The 18,205-nt window shown below is 52.6% G+C and overlaps 1 protein-coding gene across 1 annotated transcript in view; it reads left to right on the top strand.

Moving 5' to 3' along the window:
- Positions 1–6: 6 nt before the first annotated feature.
- Positions 7–18,205, top strand: part of TRIM9 (tripartite motif containing 9) — a 58,953-nt gene continuing 40,754 nt past the window's right edge. Inside the window, exon 1 of the mRNA XM_017738882.1 lies at positions 7–184. Coding sequence (XP_017594371.1) covers positions 77–184 — 108 coding nt within the window. The 5' untranslated portion in view covers positions 7–76. The remainder of the gene's footprint in view (positions 185–18,205) is intronic.

The following is an 18,205-nucleotide window of genomic DNA, read 5'->3' on the forward strand; positions in this document are numbered from 1 at the left end:
CCGGGGCCGCGCCAGCCGCCGGCTGAGCCCCCGCAAGATCTCCACCTGCACCGACCACGAGCTGGAGAACCACAGCATGTACTGCGTGCAGTGCAAGAGCCCCGTCTGCTACCAGTGCCTGGAGGAGGGCAAGCACTCCAGCCACGAGGTCAAGGCGCTGGGAGCCATGTGGAAGCTCCACAAGGTGAGCCCCGGCTTCTTCCAGCAGCCCCAGCCAAGTCACCTTGCCCCACACGTTCCATCTTCCCCAGCTGGCAGGGTGGGAGCATCCTCACCCATCCTCTCCCATTCCCTGTTGCACCCTTGCTTGAGAGGAGCGCTACCCCTCGGCGTGGGGACATTGGCATCGTGCAGATGATGCTCCCCGTGGCTCCCCAAATCCAGCCCTGCCAGCTGGACCCCGCAAGCCGAGGACCTACCAAAGGAGCTGGCAGGGCCCGGGGGCGGGTCGGGGACATCTGCGCCGCAGAGCTGGGAAAGCAACAGGGAGCGATGGGTTCGGGAGGAGGAGGGAGGCGTGAAATCCACCGCGGGGCCGTGGGAGCGGGGAGCCTTGGGGTGCCACCTCCTACCGCACACGGAGTCACCGGGAGGAGGAGGAGGAGGAGGAGGAGGAGGAGGGGTGGCAGTGGGCAGCCAGGAGCCTGTCCCTGAATACCGATCAGCTGCTCCCGAGCGCACTCACTCCCACACGCCTCCATGCTGGAGGAGAGGGTCCCAGCGCTTGAGGCAGGGATGTGGCCATCATCAGCTTCGGCTCTATCCATCCCTCTCCCTCCCTCCTCGCACCAGTGACCGAAGGAACTGGGGCAGAAGTGACTGGGACACGGGTGGACAGGGCACAAGGGGATGGGCATCATTCCTTGGATGAACATCGGCATAATTGGCCCCCACTCCAACAAATTGGAGCAGGTGGGGGGGACCTGTGACAGGGAGCTGGTGGGGGGGTGACCTCCCAGTGGAAGGGACTGGGCTGGATCACTTTCCAGGAATATCTCGGGATGCTCTGGCAGGTTGTGTGGCAGCGGTGCCCATCTCTGGGCTGCACTCCGAATTGGGTCAGTGGGTGCATGCAGGGACAAGCTGTCGCTTGTCACGATGCCCCAAAAAGGGAAGTGACCGCATGATGCTGTGGGGAGAAGGGTTTGGTGGTGCTTGTTGCTGCTGGAAGGGGCTTTTCCTGACCCCCGTTTGCTGGGAGCGGGAACAACTCCTCTCTGGATTTTCCGTGCTCTTATGGGGATGTGCCAGAGCAGTTTGGTGCCCCTGTCCGTGTACATGGGGTGCAGTCACTGATCCCAGAATTGGTGGCATCCAGCTGGTGTGGGATGGCCAGGAGCAGCACAGCACAGGGAACTGGGGACTTGCTCACAGGAGCACAGGGAGGCAGAGGATGGAGCCTGGATCTTGTGATGTGGAGCAGGTGGATGAGAAGCAACAGGCAGAGATTGGAACAGGGAATTCCACCTGAACGTGAGGGGGAATTTCTTTACTGTTCAGAAGCCGTGGCTCCCTGGAAGCATCCAAGGCCAGGTCAGATGGAGCTTGGAGCAACCTGGGATAGTGGGAGTAGGGTTGGAATAAGATGAGCTTTAGCTTTTCGTTCCAAATCCCTCTTCCCAGGGGAGAGCTTTAGCCATGCACCGTTTCATTGATGTTGCTGACAGATGTGGAGCTGTAACATTATTTCCAATGATGAGTTTCGCACAGTTGCTCTCGGAGTTTTGGAAATTGGACAGCGAAGTCTCACTTGCCTTGGGTGAGCTGTTTCTGCAGGGGTTCACTGGTGTTCCCTGGTGTTTGTTTGCTTTTTAGGGAGGCAAAAAGAATCTGTGGAGTTAAATGTGGTGTTAAGGAATAATAGAAGGAGTATAGAATATTCTATTCTATAAGAATAGAAGTATTTCAGGAGCAGAGCTCAGATTGCTCCTTGAGATGCCATCCAACAAAATCAGGGGAAGAGGTTATTCACCTTGATTTTTGTTACCAGAAAAAATAAAATACAATGAATCAATGGCCATGATTTCCAAGCTTGGTCCTGGTTGGGACTGGGAGTTAGGAACTGAACCACCTGTGGATTGGAGTGGTGATCCTCTTGCAAAAGTATCTGGTGTCATTTTTTGAGGGGACAGATTTGCTGAAAGGGCGCCTATCCCTTTTTTAGCTGATTTTTTCCCTGTGATGAGCAGTGTAGTGATAGCTACAGCTCAGCTCACAGGAGAGGATCATGGAATGATTTGGGTTGGACAGGATCTTAAATCCCATCCCATTCCACCCCCTGCCATGGGCAGGGACACCTCCCACTAGCCCAGGCTGCTCCAAGCCCTGTCCAGCCTGGCCTTGGACACTGCCAGGGATCCAGGGGCAGCCACAGCTTCTCTGGGCCACCTGTACCAGCCCCTCCCCACCCTCCCAGCAGGGAATTCCTTCCCAATATCCCATCTAAACCAACCCTCTTTTGGTTTACACCCATCAGCCAGCAGCTCCTGAATTCTCTTGTGCCATTCCAACACCTCTTGGTGTGAATATTCTTTGGGATGCTCTTCCCTTCTGACCCAGGGAGGCCGTGATTGTCCCCACAGCCTGTGCTGACCCCAGAGTGCCTGGATGAGCTGTTGTTCCTGAAAGCAGCAGCCTTCGCGCCTCAGTAGGTGATTGCCAGGCCCAGGGCAATCCCTGCTAAGTGCAGCGTGCTCCCCTTGGAACCAGAACCAAAGGGCTTTTGCACAGGCCTCTTCGGGAACTGCCCCAGTTTTCCCTTTCCTCTCTGAGGTCCTCCCAGAGGATTGTTTAAAACAATCTGTGCTGAGGCACAATCAGTTGTCATTCGGGGAGCTGGGATTTCCAAGCTGGACACAGATTGTGGCAAATCCTCTCTCTCCCTTGTCTTCCTTCCAGGACAGTTGTTGGGAGCGGGGTGAATATTGAGAGAAACGGGTTTTTAGTCAGAATTGTCCCAGTTTTGCACAGATGTTGCAGCTGTCTGGGTTTTATCCTGACAAGCTGGAATGCTGCTTGGCGTGCCAGAAGCAGGAGCACAAGATGGAGCTGCATCATTTATTCCTTGCGCATCCGAGTCCCTCTTGTTTTTTGCTGGAGATGTGTGGAGAGTGCAGGCTCAGCAGCTCGATGCTGTGTTTTTATGGATAGATGGATGCATGGATGCATGTGTACAAATACAGACGGACTGGGAGGGATCTCCAGGGGCTCTGCTGTCCCCCACAGCCCTGAAATCCCACCCAGCTGATCAAACTCGGTCTGAAAATCATTTTACTGTTGCTGGCTCAGGTTTAAAAGGTCTCCCAGAAGTTTGTGGATTCTATAGCAGATTTAAAGCAGGTTTGAAAGGTTTTTGGGTTAGGAAATGGAGAGACAGTGATGCAGAGCAGTCATTCCTGCCTGTCTCTCAAATACTGAGTGTTACCCATCACTCTTGTGTCTGATTCTGCTCTGGGAGTCCCTGGCACTTCTCACCCCGTGGCTGGACACCTCCCTGGGCTGGGTCACGCCTGCCAGAGGCTGCTTTTGTCTTTGCCATCCCTATCCCAGCTGCTGCAAAGGTGAGCCTGCATTTACCATGCACAAAACAAAAGCTGAAGAGGTCAGGGGTCCCATGGTGAAAATCTTCTGCTCTTTCTGGGCAGTGTAGGAAGACGCTTCCCTCTGCTTTGGGCTGGGATCACAGGGTTTGCCTCTTCTCTCCGCTCTCATCCACATTTCCTTTTGCTTTGTGCATCCAGGGAAGGGCAGCAGAGCTGGTGAAGGCTCTGGAGCACAAGTCCTGTGAGGAGTGAGGTGGAGTCCCCATCTCTGGAGGGATTTAAAAGCCCATCTCTGGCACTTGGGGACACGGGGCAGTGGTGGCCCTGGCAGTGCTGGAGGAAGGATCAGACTCCATGGTCTTAGAGGGCTTTTCCAAACTTAATGATCCCAAGATTCTAAAGCAAGACTCCAGGGTTGGACCACTCTCTCCTTGAGGAGGAGGTCAGGCACCATGTCCAGGTTCTCTTGGAGAGAAGCAGGAACAGGTCTCGACTTCAGTGGAAGGTAAACAGTGCTCTCTGTTTTAATTTTACATGGGATTTAACTGCCCAGCTTGGGGCTGCCCAGGCTGAAGACACAAACTCTCCTTGGATTGCAAACCCCTGCAGCATCCCTGCCAATCTCAGCAGAGCCCAGCCCTGGGAATTTCCATCCCACACCGTGTGGGGTCAGCAGTGATGGTCAGCAGCTCACTAGCACAGGTGTCACCTGGAGCTCAGCCCCTCCTGTCCCAGCACAGATGGGATGAGGGATGCAGGTGATTCCTGTGAAGAATCAAAAATCACACACTGGGAGTTTATTCTAGCTCGTTTGCACATGTGGGAAACACTGCCAGGGCCTCTCCGTTTGTGCCCAGGGGACACCAGGGATGAGCAGACAGGGTTTTTCCTTAGCTCACTTGGCCAGGGCTCTGTGCTGGCTGCCAGGAGAACTTTTGAGGGGAGATTGGGACACTGGGAATGTGCTGCTCTTGTGTCTGTGGGAATTCCTGTAGCCCACAGCGCTTGGGGAAGTATCCGGGGAGTTGCTGTCTGACCAAGATCTGTTTGCATTCGCAAAGTAAAATATTTGCTGTTGAAAGAGGAGCAGGGAGAATCCTTAATGCTCTCCTCTGCTCTTTCCCAAGCCTTGGTGTGATGGCCTTCCTGAATCCCACCACCCTTTTTCCATCTGCAGCAGCAGGATCCATCCTCTCCTTCTCCAGCAGTGCCCAACAGCCTTCCCACTTGCTCTGTTCTTCTGTGGCCAAATCCAGAGGGTGGCCAACAGGCTGAGAGGCTTTGAAGTCAGAAAAAGCAAAGAAATGTCAGGATCTGGAGCAAAAATCTGATGAGGAGCAGCTGGGGAGGCTCAGCCTGGAGAAAAGGAGGCTCGGGGAGACCTTCTGAGTCTCCAGAACCCCCTGACAGGAGGGGACAGCTGGGGGGGGTCGGGCTCTGCTCCCAGGGAACAGGGACAGGAGGAGAGGGAACAGCCTCAGGCTTGGCCAGGGAATGGTTAGGTTGGATATTGGGAACATTTCTTCATGGAAAGGGTGGTCAGGCATTGGAAAGGACCGCCCAGGGGTGCACTGGCGTCCCCATCCCTGGAGGGATTTAAAAGATGTGTGGGTGTGGCACTTGGGGACCCGGGACTCAGTGATTTAAAGGTCTTTTCCAGCCTAAACCATCCCATGAGTCACAGCAACTTGTGCCTGCCCGGGATCAGAGGCGATGCTGCCTTCTCCTGTGAATTTATGTGGGTAAAAGCTTCCTGTCAGGCAGCTCTTTCCCCTGCACTCACTGCAGTAAATGGAGTAAGGAGCAACACCCTGCTAGTGTGGTACAGCCAGTTCTCCGAGGGGCTCTTGGAGCCCAGCAGGCAGGAGGTGACCTCTGGGTTATTTGCAGATGGAAGTGGGCCCGGGGTCATCTCCCAGAGTGAGTGTAAATCGCTGCAGCTTTTACTCCATTCCAGTGGGAAGTTTACATTGGATATGAGGAAAAAATCCTTCCCTGTGAGGGTGGGCAGGCCCTGGCACAGGGTGCCCAGAGAAGCTGGGGCTGCCCCTGGATCCCTGGAAGTGTCCAAGGCCAGGCTGGATGGAGCTTGGAGTAACCTGGGACAGTGGAAGGTGGCCCATGGCAGGGGTGGAATGAGATGAGCTTTAAGGTTCCTTCCAACCCAACCCATTCCATGATTCTGTGTCCAAAAATACACCACCCTGACAGAGTGATGCTGTGCTGCACCATCTGGCTCAGGCTCTCCACAGGCTCTGAAGCATCTCAACAAGCAGCTGGAGCTCTGGTGGGGTCCATCTTCATCCACAAGGTTCCTGCACACTGTAAATATCAAACCTTTTCCGTTCTCTCTGCATCTTTTTCCTTCTCTTGGCCACTTGATGAATGAAGGAAACCCCCCCCTGGATCTTGCTGCGTTTACTGTGGTGCATTCACGAGTCAGGTGATGGGGGGGAAAAAATCAGCCCAGGGACTAATTCTTGTCTCTCTTTCATGGAAATCTCGGCAGTATCCATGCCCAGAGATTCCCCTGTCACCATATCCCTAGCCTGGAAAAGCAGGAGAATTAGGAAGCAGAGCAAACAGAGCACCTGGTGTTAAATAAATGACTCAAGAGTGTGGAAAGGCTTTGCTGTTGATTTACCAGGCTTCACAGGATGCTTTTGAAGAGCTGACACTGGTGCAGGGTGGATCTTTGTTGGGAAAATGTGCTTAAGAGCCTTTGGGGCTGCTCTGCATTGCTCAAATTCCTGCTCTTCTACGTAATCCAGCACCTAGAAGTTTAGGTTTTTAAAGGGAAAACTTTGCTTGGTGTCACTTAGAGAATACCAAAATGGGTTGGGTTGGAGTGGACCTTTAAGATGATCCCATTCCACCTCCTGCCATGGGCAGGGACACCTCCCGCTATCCCAGGCTGCTCCAAACCAAATCCAGCCTGGCCTTGGACACTGCCAGGGATCCAGGGGCAGCCCCAGCTTCTCTGGGCACCCTGTGCCAGGGCCTCACCTCCCTCACAGGGAAGAATTCCTTCCTAACATCTCATCTAAGTCTTTTGTCTTTTCTCCTCTTGCCACAACCTCTTCCCACATGACCACAAAGTCCTGTCTGGAGTCCTGCAGTGTGCTTTCCAGCAATCCAACACATGCCCCTGGGAGTCATCTCCCTTCCCTTTCCTGAACTTGGAAGGAACTTGCAGCAGCCCTTGATTAACTTGTGTTGCTCACACACATTCATTTAATGCAGAGTGCCTTCAAATTGCATGGCTCTTCCCAGCTGTATGAAAGAATAATTAAAGAAGAACTCAGCTGAAACATAACAACTCTCAAAGCTGCTCTTTTGTCAGCCTTGGTCCTTGCTTTGTTTGTTCTTGGGGCGAGGTTTTTTACCTGTTAAATTGGCTTATAAATAAGCCAGCTCATTCCCTACTCATTCAGCTCGTCCTGCTGGGATGAATTGGATAAATATCTATGTACAGCAAGCACATAAGCCAGAGAGAGCTGGGGGTATAAATCTCTGGTGACCCTGGCTCAGGTAATGTCCTGGAAGGAGAGGCAGAGGCTGGTGTGGAATTGCTGTGACGAGTAAAAGCTCTCAGGGTGGGTTTCTCAAATTCCCTGGAAAGAGCAGGATTGGATGGTTTGGGGTCTGGGACCACCACTGAGGGGTGGATGAGGGTCCTACCAGGTGGCCATAAATAGGGAATGTATTAAACTCTTTACCAGGGGAGACAGAGAGATAGAAATAAACAGAAATGAAGCCCAGCTCTCACCCATTCCAGTGGCACTGATGCCATGATGGTTTTTTGCCTTTCCTTTTATACCCCTTTTATACCTTTTTATAACTTCTGTATTCTTAGTGTTTCTTAGCCTACATTCTTGGACTTATCTGTCAAGCTAAGAGACTCAACATTTTAGAAGCTTTGTAGCCAGGGATCAGTGTGCCCCAGAGCCCAAGGTCCTCTCCAGAACACATTCTGTAACCTGAGATAGAACCATCCAGGGGAAGGCTCCTTGGGGAGGGGGGCTCACTTGAGCCTCTCATTGGGGAATCTTTGATAGATATGCTAATTAGTAACACCTCTAATGTGATACCAGATCTTTTGGGGGTGAGCATTTTGGTACATTCAACCTGGACGTGGTGCACCTAAAGATCCTTAAAATAAACACAGATAAAACCCCTTTTTTGCTTCTAACCATGTTTGATTCTTGGTTTTAAAACCAGGAAAAGGCATCAGCACCTCCCTGATTCATGCAGGAAGGGAGACCAGAGCTGAGAACAGCAGGTCAGAGAATTCACCTTTCCTATTGAAAGGAAAATTTTGTTTGCAGTCCGAACCAACTCATATTTTGCCTTCAGAATTGGATGCAGCTCTGGGGACAGCCTGACCTGGAGCTGGCTGGGAAAGCTCAGCAGAGGCTCTGCTCAGAGCAGAATTTTTAGGGAGAAAGAACAAGACCAAGTTCAGTTTGAAATTTTCTTGAGCCAGCACCTGGCTGGAGCAGCAGGTGAGGGCAGAGGGGTGACTGTGAGGGCGATTCCAACCTCAAACACCTCAGGCACAGCACGGACTGAGGTTTGGGCCACGTTTTTGTATTTATTAGCCATTAAATTCCCCGTGTCACAGAAATAGAGGGGTGTTAATAGGAGCCCGCTCAGTGCTGTAGCAGCAGAAATTGCCCTGGGAGGGATCTGGCAGCTGAGGGATTTCCCATCAGTGCTAATTACCCTTTCCTCTTCACAAACCTTATAGGAGTTGATGGATTTTTTTTTAAAAAAAAGCTGGGAATTGGATGTTAATAAGGCATGCATGGATGTTGCCTGGAGTGCTGTGTGCTGGAGCCACAGTTGCCATTCCCGAGAGGAGCGGCTCGGATGCGCGGCTGGGATGACGGGAGCACGGCTCCGCGGAAGCAGATGCAGCAGCAGCGAGCCACTGGAGTGGAAGAGGATGTTTGTGACTTCCAGTGCCTCCTGTGGAGACCCCAGCCTGAGTGCCCTCACTGGGGCTGCTGCCTCCTGCTTGCTGTAAAGCCTAAATACCTGGGAAATACCAGTTAAATTATTTGCACCAACCTGGAAAACGTGGAGAATCTTCCAACCAGTGATCCCTACTTTGTTTTTCTTTTTGGGCTTTTGGACCCTTGCACTTTCTTCTGGTTTTTTTCCCCTTGCTCCTGGCCCCCCCGGATGTGCATGGGCAGTTCCCTCCCTGTTGCTGTTCCCTGTGGCAGGATTGGTGTGTGTGTGAATTAATGATGGGTTATGGGCTTGCCTTCAGCTCGAGGGGGCACAGTGCATCCACGGCATCATTCCTGAAAGCCTGTGCTGTGCAACTGCTTTCCACCTGCAGCTCTTGGGGTTTTCCCAGGTGAAATCCCTCTGTTTTCCCAGATAACCAGTGCCCCTTGAGTCAGGATGCATTAATTCGCTGCATCTGTTAACGTCACCATTTTTCTTCTCCCTGCTTCCTCTCCCTGGAAGTTTTCCAAGCCAGGCTGGACAGGGCTTGGAGCACCCTGGGATAGTGAAAGGTGTCCTTGGTCGTGTCAGGAGGTGGAACAAGATGGGATTTAAGGTCCCTTCCAACCCAACCCGTGCTGGGATTCTGTGATTCCCAGCCCACACTGACTGCCCAGGGTCTCTGACCTGGGGGCTTGGCTGTGCCGGTGGGATTCCTGCTTGGGAAGGACCTTTCTGTCTGCAGAGGCAAACTCAGAGGTCTGACTGTGATGCCAGGCATTGTTAGGAAAACACCCCACTCAAAGCAGGTTTCTCTGGTTCTGTGCTGTGGTTTCTCCATCGGGGGATGTAAAGCTGGGAGAAGGCGAGGGTTGTGCCAAGCTTTGAGGTGGATTATTCCTAACAAGGAATAATCCATCTCAATTCCTTATTGATTTCAAGGCACAGACACTGCTTTGGGGGTAGAGCCTCTGTTCCCTTCCTGTCACCCAGAACACCCAGGGATCCAGGCTGGAGCAGGGGAGGAGTGGGAAGATGCTGGCAGGTGCAGCCCTGGCTGTTTACACTTCAGCAGGGGAGGGAACTGTGGCAGCATTTCCCTGAGGATGCTGGAAAGGAAAGGGGTGGGCTGGAGATCAGTTCTCCCTGCCAAGGATTTGCTCCGTCCTCCTGGGCAAATAATTGCACAAACCCCCTGTCTGTCCTCTCCCAGGAAATGTGTGTTTAGCACCAGTTCCCTTCCTCCAGCCCAGCAACCCCACCACGGTGGGGTGATGGGAATTCCAAACGGAGCATGTGGAGATGAGCTGGGAACTCCTAAAAACACTCGTGGAGGAGCTGTGAGGGCTGGGTGAAATCCCCTCAAGGGCACAACGGGAGCATCAGCCTCCCTCCTTGGGAAAGCACTTCCACCCTTGCTCCGACCCAGACTGAAGTCACAGAGGTTTGAGGGTGTGACTTCAATGCTTTCTCAAGCTGGGGACGTCTGAGATGAGAAGCTGGGGAGAGCCCTGGATGTGCAAACAGCGCTGGCTGAGGGCTGGTGGTGTCCCTTGGCTCCGTGACAGATGCCACAGTTCCCCTGGGAACTCAGCGCTCATTCCTTGGCAGGGTACAAGGCAGAAGTGCAGAACAAGCTTCAACTTCCACAGCAAACACGCCGAAGCCTCGGCCCTGCTGTCTGAGGGAGCAGCCACAGCGTTTCTGATTGTCCCGGCGCTCATTCCTGGCTGCTCCTTTGTAGTTCAGCCAACTCCCTCTTTCTTGTGCCATTTCTGCTCCCCAGCCAGCTCTCTGTGAGGCTGTTCCCTGAGAGGAGCAGCAGTGGTGGCTCACGTCACGCTGTCACACCGAGCCCACGCAGCCCAGGCGTGGTTCAGGCTGTGCTGTATCCATCCTGCCCCAGCGCTTCTTCCATCCTGACATTTTGTTCCCAGAAAATGGGGACCTCAGAGGGCATTTGCTGAGGTCTGCGCCGCCAGCAGCCCACACCTCGGTGAATCAGAGCGAGAGCTCAGACACAGTTTCTCACCTCTGAGATGATTTCTCACCTCCCCCAGAGCACAGCAGTTAAAACTGGTGAATATAGGATTTTTTACATTTTTCTTTTTCATTTTTTAATGTTGCCCTCTGGCAGCAGGCGCTGCACCTTCCCCCTGCCCTGCTAGTGACAGATGCCAGCCCAGACTGAGGGGCAGGGAGGTCATTTGCTGGGATTGGCTGTGGGAATCGTGCTGCGCTCCTGGAGCTGTGGCCAGATGAGCGAGCACTCGATCCATCTGTGGCTTGGGCTCTCCATTGATTTCCTGCCGTGGTGCCAGGCTGTCAGATGGGGAAGGACAGGCCACAGGCGGCTCCAGGGAGGATCTTTCCTCCATTCCTGGCTGGCAGGTGCTTTGCCCACATCCTTGCCAAGTTGCCAGCTGACCACTGCCTGTTGCAGCAGGTTTCTGGCTCGTGTTGCCATGCTGTGCCATTTGATTGTGCCAGATGTGGCTGGTTGGGCTGGGATGTGATTCCTGGATGAGCTGGGAGTGGTAGGAAGGTGCCAGAGGAAGGCCACCGTGCTGGGCTGCTTTAGCCTGGAGCAAAGGAGGCTCAGGGGGGACCTTGTGGCTCTGCACAAGTCCCTGACAGGAGGGGGCAGACGGGAAAAATGCCCAGGGAGCCTTGGAGTGCCCATCCCTGGAGGTGCCCAAGGAATTCCTGGAGGTGGCACTCAGAGCTCTGGGCTGGGGACAAGGTGGGGATTGAGCACAGCTTGGACTCGATGGTCTTGGAGATCTTTTCCAAGCTCAGTGATCCCAGGATTCTCTGGGATGTCTCATCCTTGTGGGAAGCCTGGAGGAATGTGCTGCAGGGTGGAGAGGGGGGAGAAGCAAAGGGGAAAGGAGGTGGGATCCCACCCACTCTCAACATTCTCCATCCCCACCTCGCAGGGCTCCAGCAGCTGGGAGGCTTCAGGGGCAGAGATATTTTGTTCAGTTTGTTCCAGACAAGGTTGGACGGGGCTTGGAGCAACCTGGTCTAGTGAAAGGTGACCTCAAACATGAGCTGTGTGTGAGCTGGGGGAACACCTCCTGTGCTTATGGGATGTTTCTTCAGCCGAGGGGGAAAGGTGGGATGCTTTTATGGGGCTGTTGCAATTCCTGGGCTCATCTGCAGCTTGGCAGAGGCAGTGATGGGAGGGTGATGCTGCACAAGGTCATTTGTGGCAATTAGCACAGATTGTCTTCGAGGGACCGTGTGCACTCAGCGTTTGGCGCCTCAGTTCATCTGGTGATGCATCCAAAGGAAAGTCAGGGAGTGATTTATGTCACGACTGCAGCAGGCTGTGTGTGGTGGGATAAAAGCCCTTCCTGCCATATGCCACGGGTTTAGCTTCAGCAGAGCTGGGAATTGTTACGTGCTCATGAATCATGTCAGGTCCCAGAGCTTTGGGTTTCACAAACCTGACGGTGACCCCAGGAGGGAGGGACAGACTTTGTAGCAGGGCCTGTTGTGATAGGACAAGGGCTCATGGTTTTAAACTAAGAGAAAATTGATTCAACCTAGATTTAAGGAAGAAATTATTTATTGTGAGGGTGGTGAGGCACTGGAGCAGAGAAGCTGTGGCTGTCCCATCCCTGGAAATGTCCAAGGCCAGGTTGGACAGGGCTTAGAGCAACTTGGGACAGTGGAAGGTGACCCTACCTGTGACAGGAGATGGAATGAGATGAGCTCTAAGGCCCCTTCCAACCCAAACCATTCTGGGATTTATTCAGAATTAACATCAGGTAGGTCGTGGCTCAGTTCCCTCCCAGTGAATGTGTTACAAACAATAAAACAAGCGTAATGTAAAACAAAACCTACCCGTGGGGTTTGTATTTATGCAGCCGTTCCTGAAGAGGTCACATCCCAGCAGGGCTCCTGAACCCAGGAAAACATCCACTTGCCTTGTACTGCCCCAAAATACAGCTGATTGAAATTAAATATAATGAAGGTTATGGGGCCAACAGCATCACCTGGTGAGAGCATGTGCTACACATGGAGTTCAGGAGGCCTGTGCTGATTTAGCCTGATTCAAACTCCACTCTAAAACGTTCCTAAATGTACTTCCCAGGGATCCAGAGCAGAGTTTTGTGCCTAATCTCCATCTCTGGGGAAAAGCTTTTAACCTTGGTAAAACATTTATGAAATCAATATTTATTTTATTGCAGCCATTTGGTCTAAATAGTTCACTTGGTTTGGGGTCTCCGAGTTGATTTGCAGCTACAGTGGGAAGGAGCCAGGAGATCTCTGAGTACAAGTAATGTCACAAAAGTGTGTCCAGTGTGGGATTTAAGGCCTGGTTCTGCCTCCTTCATTTCTCCTGGACGTCAGGAATATCTGTGGTAACTTGAAGTGATTGATTCCTTCAGCGTGAGGTTGGTGGAGTTTGACTGGGAGCATTTCTGTGCAGTTGGTAGGTAATTTATGTAACACTTTATGTAACAACTTGCTGCCTCCACCAATCTGTGTGTGCATAAATACATCGACCAACCTCTTCCTGAAGGAGAATATTTTAAAAGCAAGGTGGCTGTGGTGGCTGCACAGCTCTGCAGCGAAAAATAGGTATTTATTCTGGGGCAGGCTTGATCTAGAGATGGTTATTTTTGATGCCTGTGTTCTGAGTGGCAGATAATATGGTCTGTAATTAAATCCATGAGACACTGATGGCCCTAGATGGGATATGGACATAATCCAAGGGCTGGAGCCCCTCTGCTCTGGAGCCAGGCTGGGAGAGCTGGGGGTGTTCACCTGGAGAAGAGAAGGCTCCAGGGAGAGCTCAGAGCCCCTTGCAGGGCCTAAAGGGGCTCCAGGAGAGCTGGAGAGGGACTGGGGACAAGGGATGGAGGGACAGGACACAGGGAATGGCTTCCCACTGCCAGAGGGCAGGGATGGATGGGAGATTGGGAAGGAATTCCTGGCTGGGAGGGTGGGGAGGCCCTGGCACAGGGTGCCCAGAGCAGCTGTGGCTGCCCCTGGATCCCTGGCAGTGTCCAAGGCCTCTTTAGGGTTCATCCTGGGGCACACAGCTCCCACCTCAGTGGTTTTCCACACTGGAAGTGCCCGTGAGAGCTCGGAACTCAGGGAGCTGTTGGCTCCTGGTGCTGCTCCGTGTGCTGGGAGTGTTTCTGTTGCTTTGCTGGGAGCCCCTTCCCTGGGCTTGAGAGAAAGATGGGAAGAACAGGCCTGGGCAAGCTTTGCTTAATGAGCTGCTTTTCCCTTCTGTATTCAAAACTGGTTGTAAGTTTAAACAGAAACACATTTAAATAAGGCAAAGCCTTCAAGGGAAAGGCCAAAACTAAATGAAACAGTAATTTAGTGCAATTTCTATGAGTTCCAAGCCACGTTCTACTATTCTGTCGCTGGAAGAAGCCCGAACTTCACATTTTAGAGTTCTATGCAAACCCCTGGTACTCTGTGACATTCGTGTGCAGACCCTTTGTCCTCACTTCCCTCGTGAGGAGCCACCAGAGGCTCCTGGCAGTGCCAGTGCTCCGAGGCTGGAGGTGACAGCCCAAGGGCTACCCCGGAGCTGGGCGGGACAGACAGGACAAAGGGCAGCCATGGGACAAATCCAGGCTTGTCCCGTGCCTCTGGATTGTCAGTCCAAGGGGTGGTGGCAGGGACACTCAGGCTGACCACCTGGGAGCTAATTAAAGCTCAGGGCTAATGAGCTCAAGCTCAGTGGGCTAATCCCTCTGGGCCAGGTCTGCTGTGCAGCCAGCTCTGTGGGATGGGCATCCCACAGATGGGATGAGAGGAAACGGCCTCAAGTTGCACCAGGAGAGATTTAGGCTGGATATTAGGAGAAATTTTTTTCCCCAAAAGGGTTGTCCAGCCCTGGCACAGCTGCCCAGGGCAGTGGTGGAGTCCCCATCCCTGGAGGGATTTTAAAGGCACGTGGATGTGGCACTTGGGGACATGGCTCAGTGGTGGCCTTGGCCTCCTCAGCACCATGTTCTTTTAGAGCTGTGCCTGTGGCTCCTTTCCTCCTTAGCCGGGTTTTTCTTTCTTTTTTTTTTGTCTTGGAAGCACTTTCCCCTAAAAAAACCCCAAACCTATTACTGAAGTAAATGTGAATTATCCCCCCGCTCCCATCTCCTGGTGTTTCCTGGATTCTTCACTTCGTCATAAACGATCGTGACTGATTCTGTGAGCCCATTCCTGGCTTCCCTGGTGACACCAGGATGTATCACTGCTCCAGCACTTCGGATTCCCTCCAGTTGTGGGTATGGAGCCCCCTCGCTCCTCCTTCTCTGCAGAAACACTGACAAGTTCTTCATTACTTCCTAATTAGCCAGACATCCCTTCTTATTAAAGATTCATTTCTTTAAAGGCAGTCATTATCTCAGCTCTTCCAGGATTATTGATTTATTCTTCTTCCTTTTTTATTCATGGATCTACAACCTTCTCCTCATCCATCCAGTGCAGTGCTTTCCCTGCCTCTCATCCTCCTTTCCCTGCACCCTTCCTGATCTCCTGCTGCCTTCAATGCTTTTATCACTCAGTGCCTCTCTCTGGGGTTTATTTTCCTTGGGAATCTCAGTGTAGGCTCCCAAAGGCCACTTCAGAACATCTTCTGAGCTCCAAGGAGTGGGATTTCCAAAGAGAGCTTGGGTTTGTTTGCCTGAGGTCACTTCCAGCCCCCAGCCAGAGGAGGAAAAGGGGCCTGTGAAATTCCTCCTGAGCCCTGTCTCTGGTAGGGCTTCTGTTTATTCTCAGTCTAGGAATGAGATGTTTTCCCATCTCTGTTCCCTCCGTGTTTTGGAGTCTCTGTAATCCAGGCTGGATTTATGGGTATCTGCAGCACTAAAAACAATCTGGTTGCTATCACATTTTGGGATTAATCCCAAATCTAGCCCTTTGCAACCTGGGAGGCTTGCGTCCAGATGTAGGGGCTCGGAGCCCAGTGCCTGGAAGAAGGAGTTAACAGGGCAGAAAAGCTGAATTACTGTGTTTTTGCTGTGATTTCCTGCGTTTGAGGTGAGAGCTGAGCTTCCTAGGTGTGTTCTCCTGCCAGCATCCACCCAATCCGGCTGTGGTGAGCGGTGCATTCCCGGTGCTCCAGTATCCATGGTGATGGGAAGGATTTCTAAAGCCCTGCTTTAAAGGGAATGTGAAATCCTGGTCCTTGGACCTTCCCTTTGGTCTCTTGCAGAGAACTCCCAAGGGCCGAGCAGGACTGAGTGAAGCCCAAGGGGTCTGGCAGTGGCCCTGCTCTGCTTTGTCCCCACAGTGAAGCCCCAGTGGGTGACAAGGTGGGAGCAGCTCTGCTCAGGCAAAGATGTTCCTGGCAGGGAAAAGCTCTTTTGTTTTTTTTAGTGACACAGCTTTGGTCATAGAAAACTTCAGATTAGGAGGGATCTCTGAGGGCTCGAGTCCAGCCTTCTGCCCAGAAACAGCAGCAGTAACTGAAGGAGAGTTTTCCAGAGGGATTTGAGTCAGAAGGGACCTTAAAGCTCATCCAGTGCCACCCCTGCCATGGGCAGGGACACCTTCCACTAGCCCAGGCTGCTCCAAGCCCCAATGTCCAGCCTGGCCTTGGACACTTCCAGGGATCCAGGGGCAGCCACAGCTGCTCTGGGCACCCTGTGCCAGGGCCTCCTCACTCTCCCAGCAGGAGTTCCTTCCCAATATCCCATCTATCCCTGCCCTCTGGCACTGGGAAGCCATTCCCTGTGTCCTGTCAGCTCTACTGCTGAGATCTCCATGTCTCTCAGGCTGCCTGGAATCTTCCAGAGGCTCCTGGCTGAAAACACAGATTTGAAGTGATGCTCTCCAGGGACCATTTCCTATCTTTCCCATCCTGTTGGAGGGGGAAGAAATGAAGCAGAAAGACCAGGTCATCCATATTTTCCTCCTTCCTCCTCCTGCTGCTGCTGTGTGACTCCAGCAATCTTATTGAAAGCAGAAAGCATAAAATTAGTGATAATTAGCTGATGTCCTGCTGCTGAGATATTCCAGTGGCTGTGCTGAGCAGGTGGATAAATCAGCTGGGCAGAGCTGCCGTTTCCTAGAGATGTGAGGGAGAGCTCAGGGAGGCTGCTGGGAATGCTCAGGTCCCTGAAATGTGTTTTGCTGATGGCTCTGGGCATCCTCCTTACGCAGAACATCTCGGGAGGTTCAACGTGTGGCTTTTGTGCTCAACAGGAGCTCACCGGTGCACACAAGCTTTAAAGCCCTGCCCAAGAGCAATGTTTAGTGAAACACCAAAAAAGATGTTTTAAGAGAGCCCACATCCTCCTAAAAACATGTCAGGGAAGCGGAGGGAGGGGCTCGCTGTGTACTTGGAGGTCAGGTCGGTGGCGATGGATTTTCCTGAGGAGGTGATGATGGTGATGGTGCACAGGGATTTATTTGGTCAAGTCAATGGAAGGGCTCAAAGGAGAACACAAAAAACACCCAAAAAAAGGTGCTGTGAGCTGTCCTGGATGCTGGGGAAATTCATGTCAGCCCATCCTCATCTGGAGGTGGTGGTGTGGGGTACCCAGGGATGGGGGCGATTGCAAACTGTGGTGGAGAGCGGCTGGAAAATGAGACCTCAGGAAAAAGCCACAAGCTGGGCATGCACTGAGAGGAGAAAAGGAGGTTGAAGAGGAGGATTGGGGTGGTCCTCAAGCCTCAAGCAGGCTGGTGGAGGCTTTGTGTTTCCATGGGTGCAGCAAGAAGTTTGGCACTTCAATCCTAGCAGTGGAAATGGGGTTAAATTTACCTTTCTCCCGCTTCGGGATTGGGAGTTGTGGCCTGTGGGCAATGGCCTGAATAGTGACCCCAAATACCATCTCCTTCCACAGGGGTTAGCCAGCGTCCCATCAGGAATGGGAAGGATGGCCTGAGGCTGATTTAGATTTGAGCCAAGGATGGAAATGACCAAGTGCAGGCTGTAATCATAAAATCACGGAATGGTTTGGGTTGGAAGTGACCTAAAAAATCTCTAACCCCTTCCATGCTGATGCTGTTCCACTTCACATCCCAGGCTGATTTTCACCGTGGCAGATGGTTAAGAGAAGCAGCCAAAAGGAACACACACGGAATTCCACATTTTGTACTTTTGTAGGACTTTGGATGTGGCCAAGGTAAGATTTGAGTGGGAGAGGAGAGACCTTTGGTTTGGCTCCTTCCCTTGGGAAAGGCAGACAAGTTTTTGGGTACAGCAGCCCATCCTTGGAGGCTGCAGCACCGAGGATTCATTAGAAAATGCCAGGAGATGAGTGCAAGGCCACTTTGTGGGGATGCTGGAGGATGTTTGTGCTTCCTCCTGTCCAAGGGAAGCTCTGTGTATCCACAGCCGAAGGGAATGAGATGCCATCTCCCATCTGCGCCTTTGAAAAACCTCCCTTGAGCTAAATCCATGAGTAAATTGTGTAAAATCTCAGTTCTGGGCAGCAGCCAAAGAGGCAGAGGGCTGTGAAATGAGGAGCTGCTGCTCAGGGGCCGGGCTGGGATCTCAGAGAGCTGTGGTTTGGATGGCCAGGGACATCCTGCACAGGGGTGCCGTGGCTGTGGGACCTGCCTGGTGACAGCCAGGACATCAGCCCCCTGCTCCTGCTGCCTGCAAGGTGGGCTTTTGCCTTTGTGGGAAGCACCTGAGGCCTCTTTAGACTGAGTGCCCACCTCACTGCCCCAGAGCTGGCACTGGGAGAGGTGCCCAGTGTCACACTGGTCACCTGTGGCTG

The sequence above is a fragment of the Corvus brachyrhynchos genome, unplaced genomic scaffold, assembly GCF_000691975.1.
Source record: "Corvus brachyrhynchos isolate BGI_N302 unplaced genomic scaffold, ASM69197v1 scaffold245, whole genome shotgun sequence".
Taxonomy (NCBI): domain Eukaryota; kingdom Metazoa; phylum Chordata; class Aves; order Passeriformes; family Corvidae; genus Corvus; species Corvus brachyrhynchos.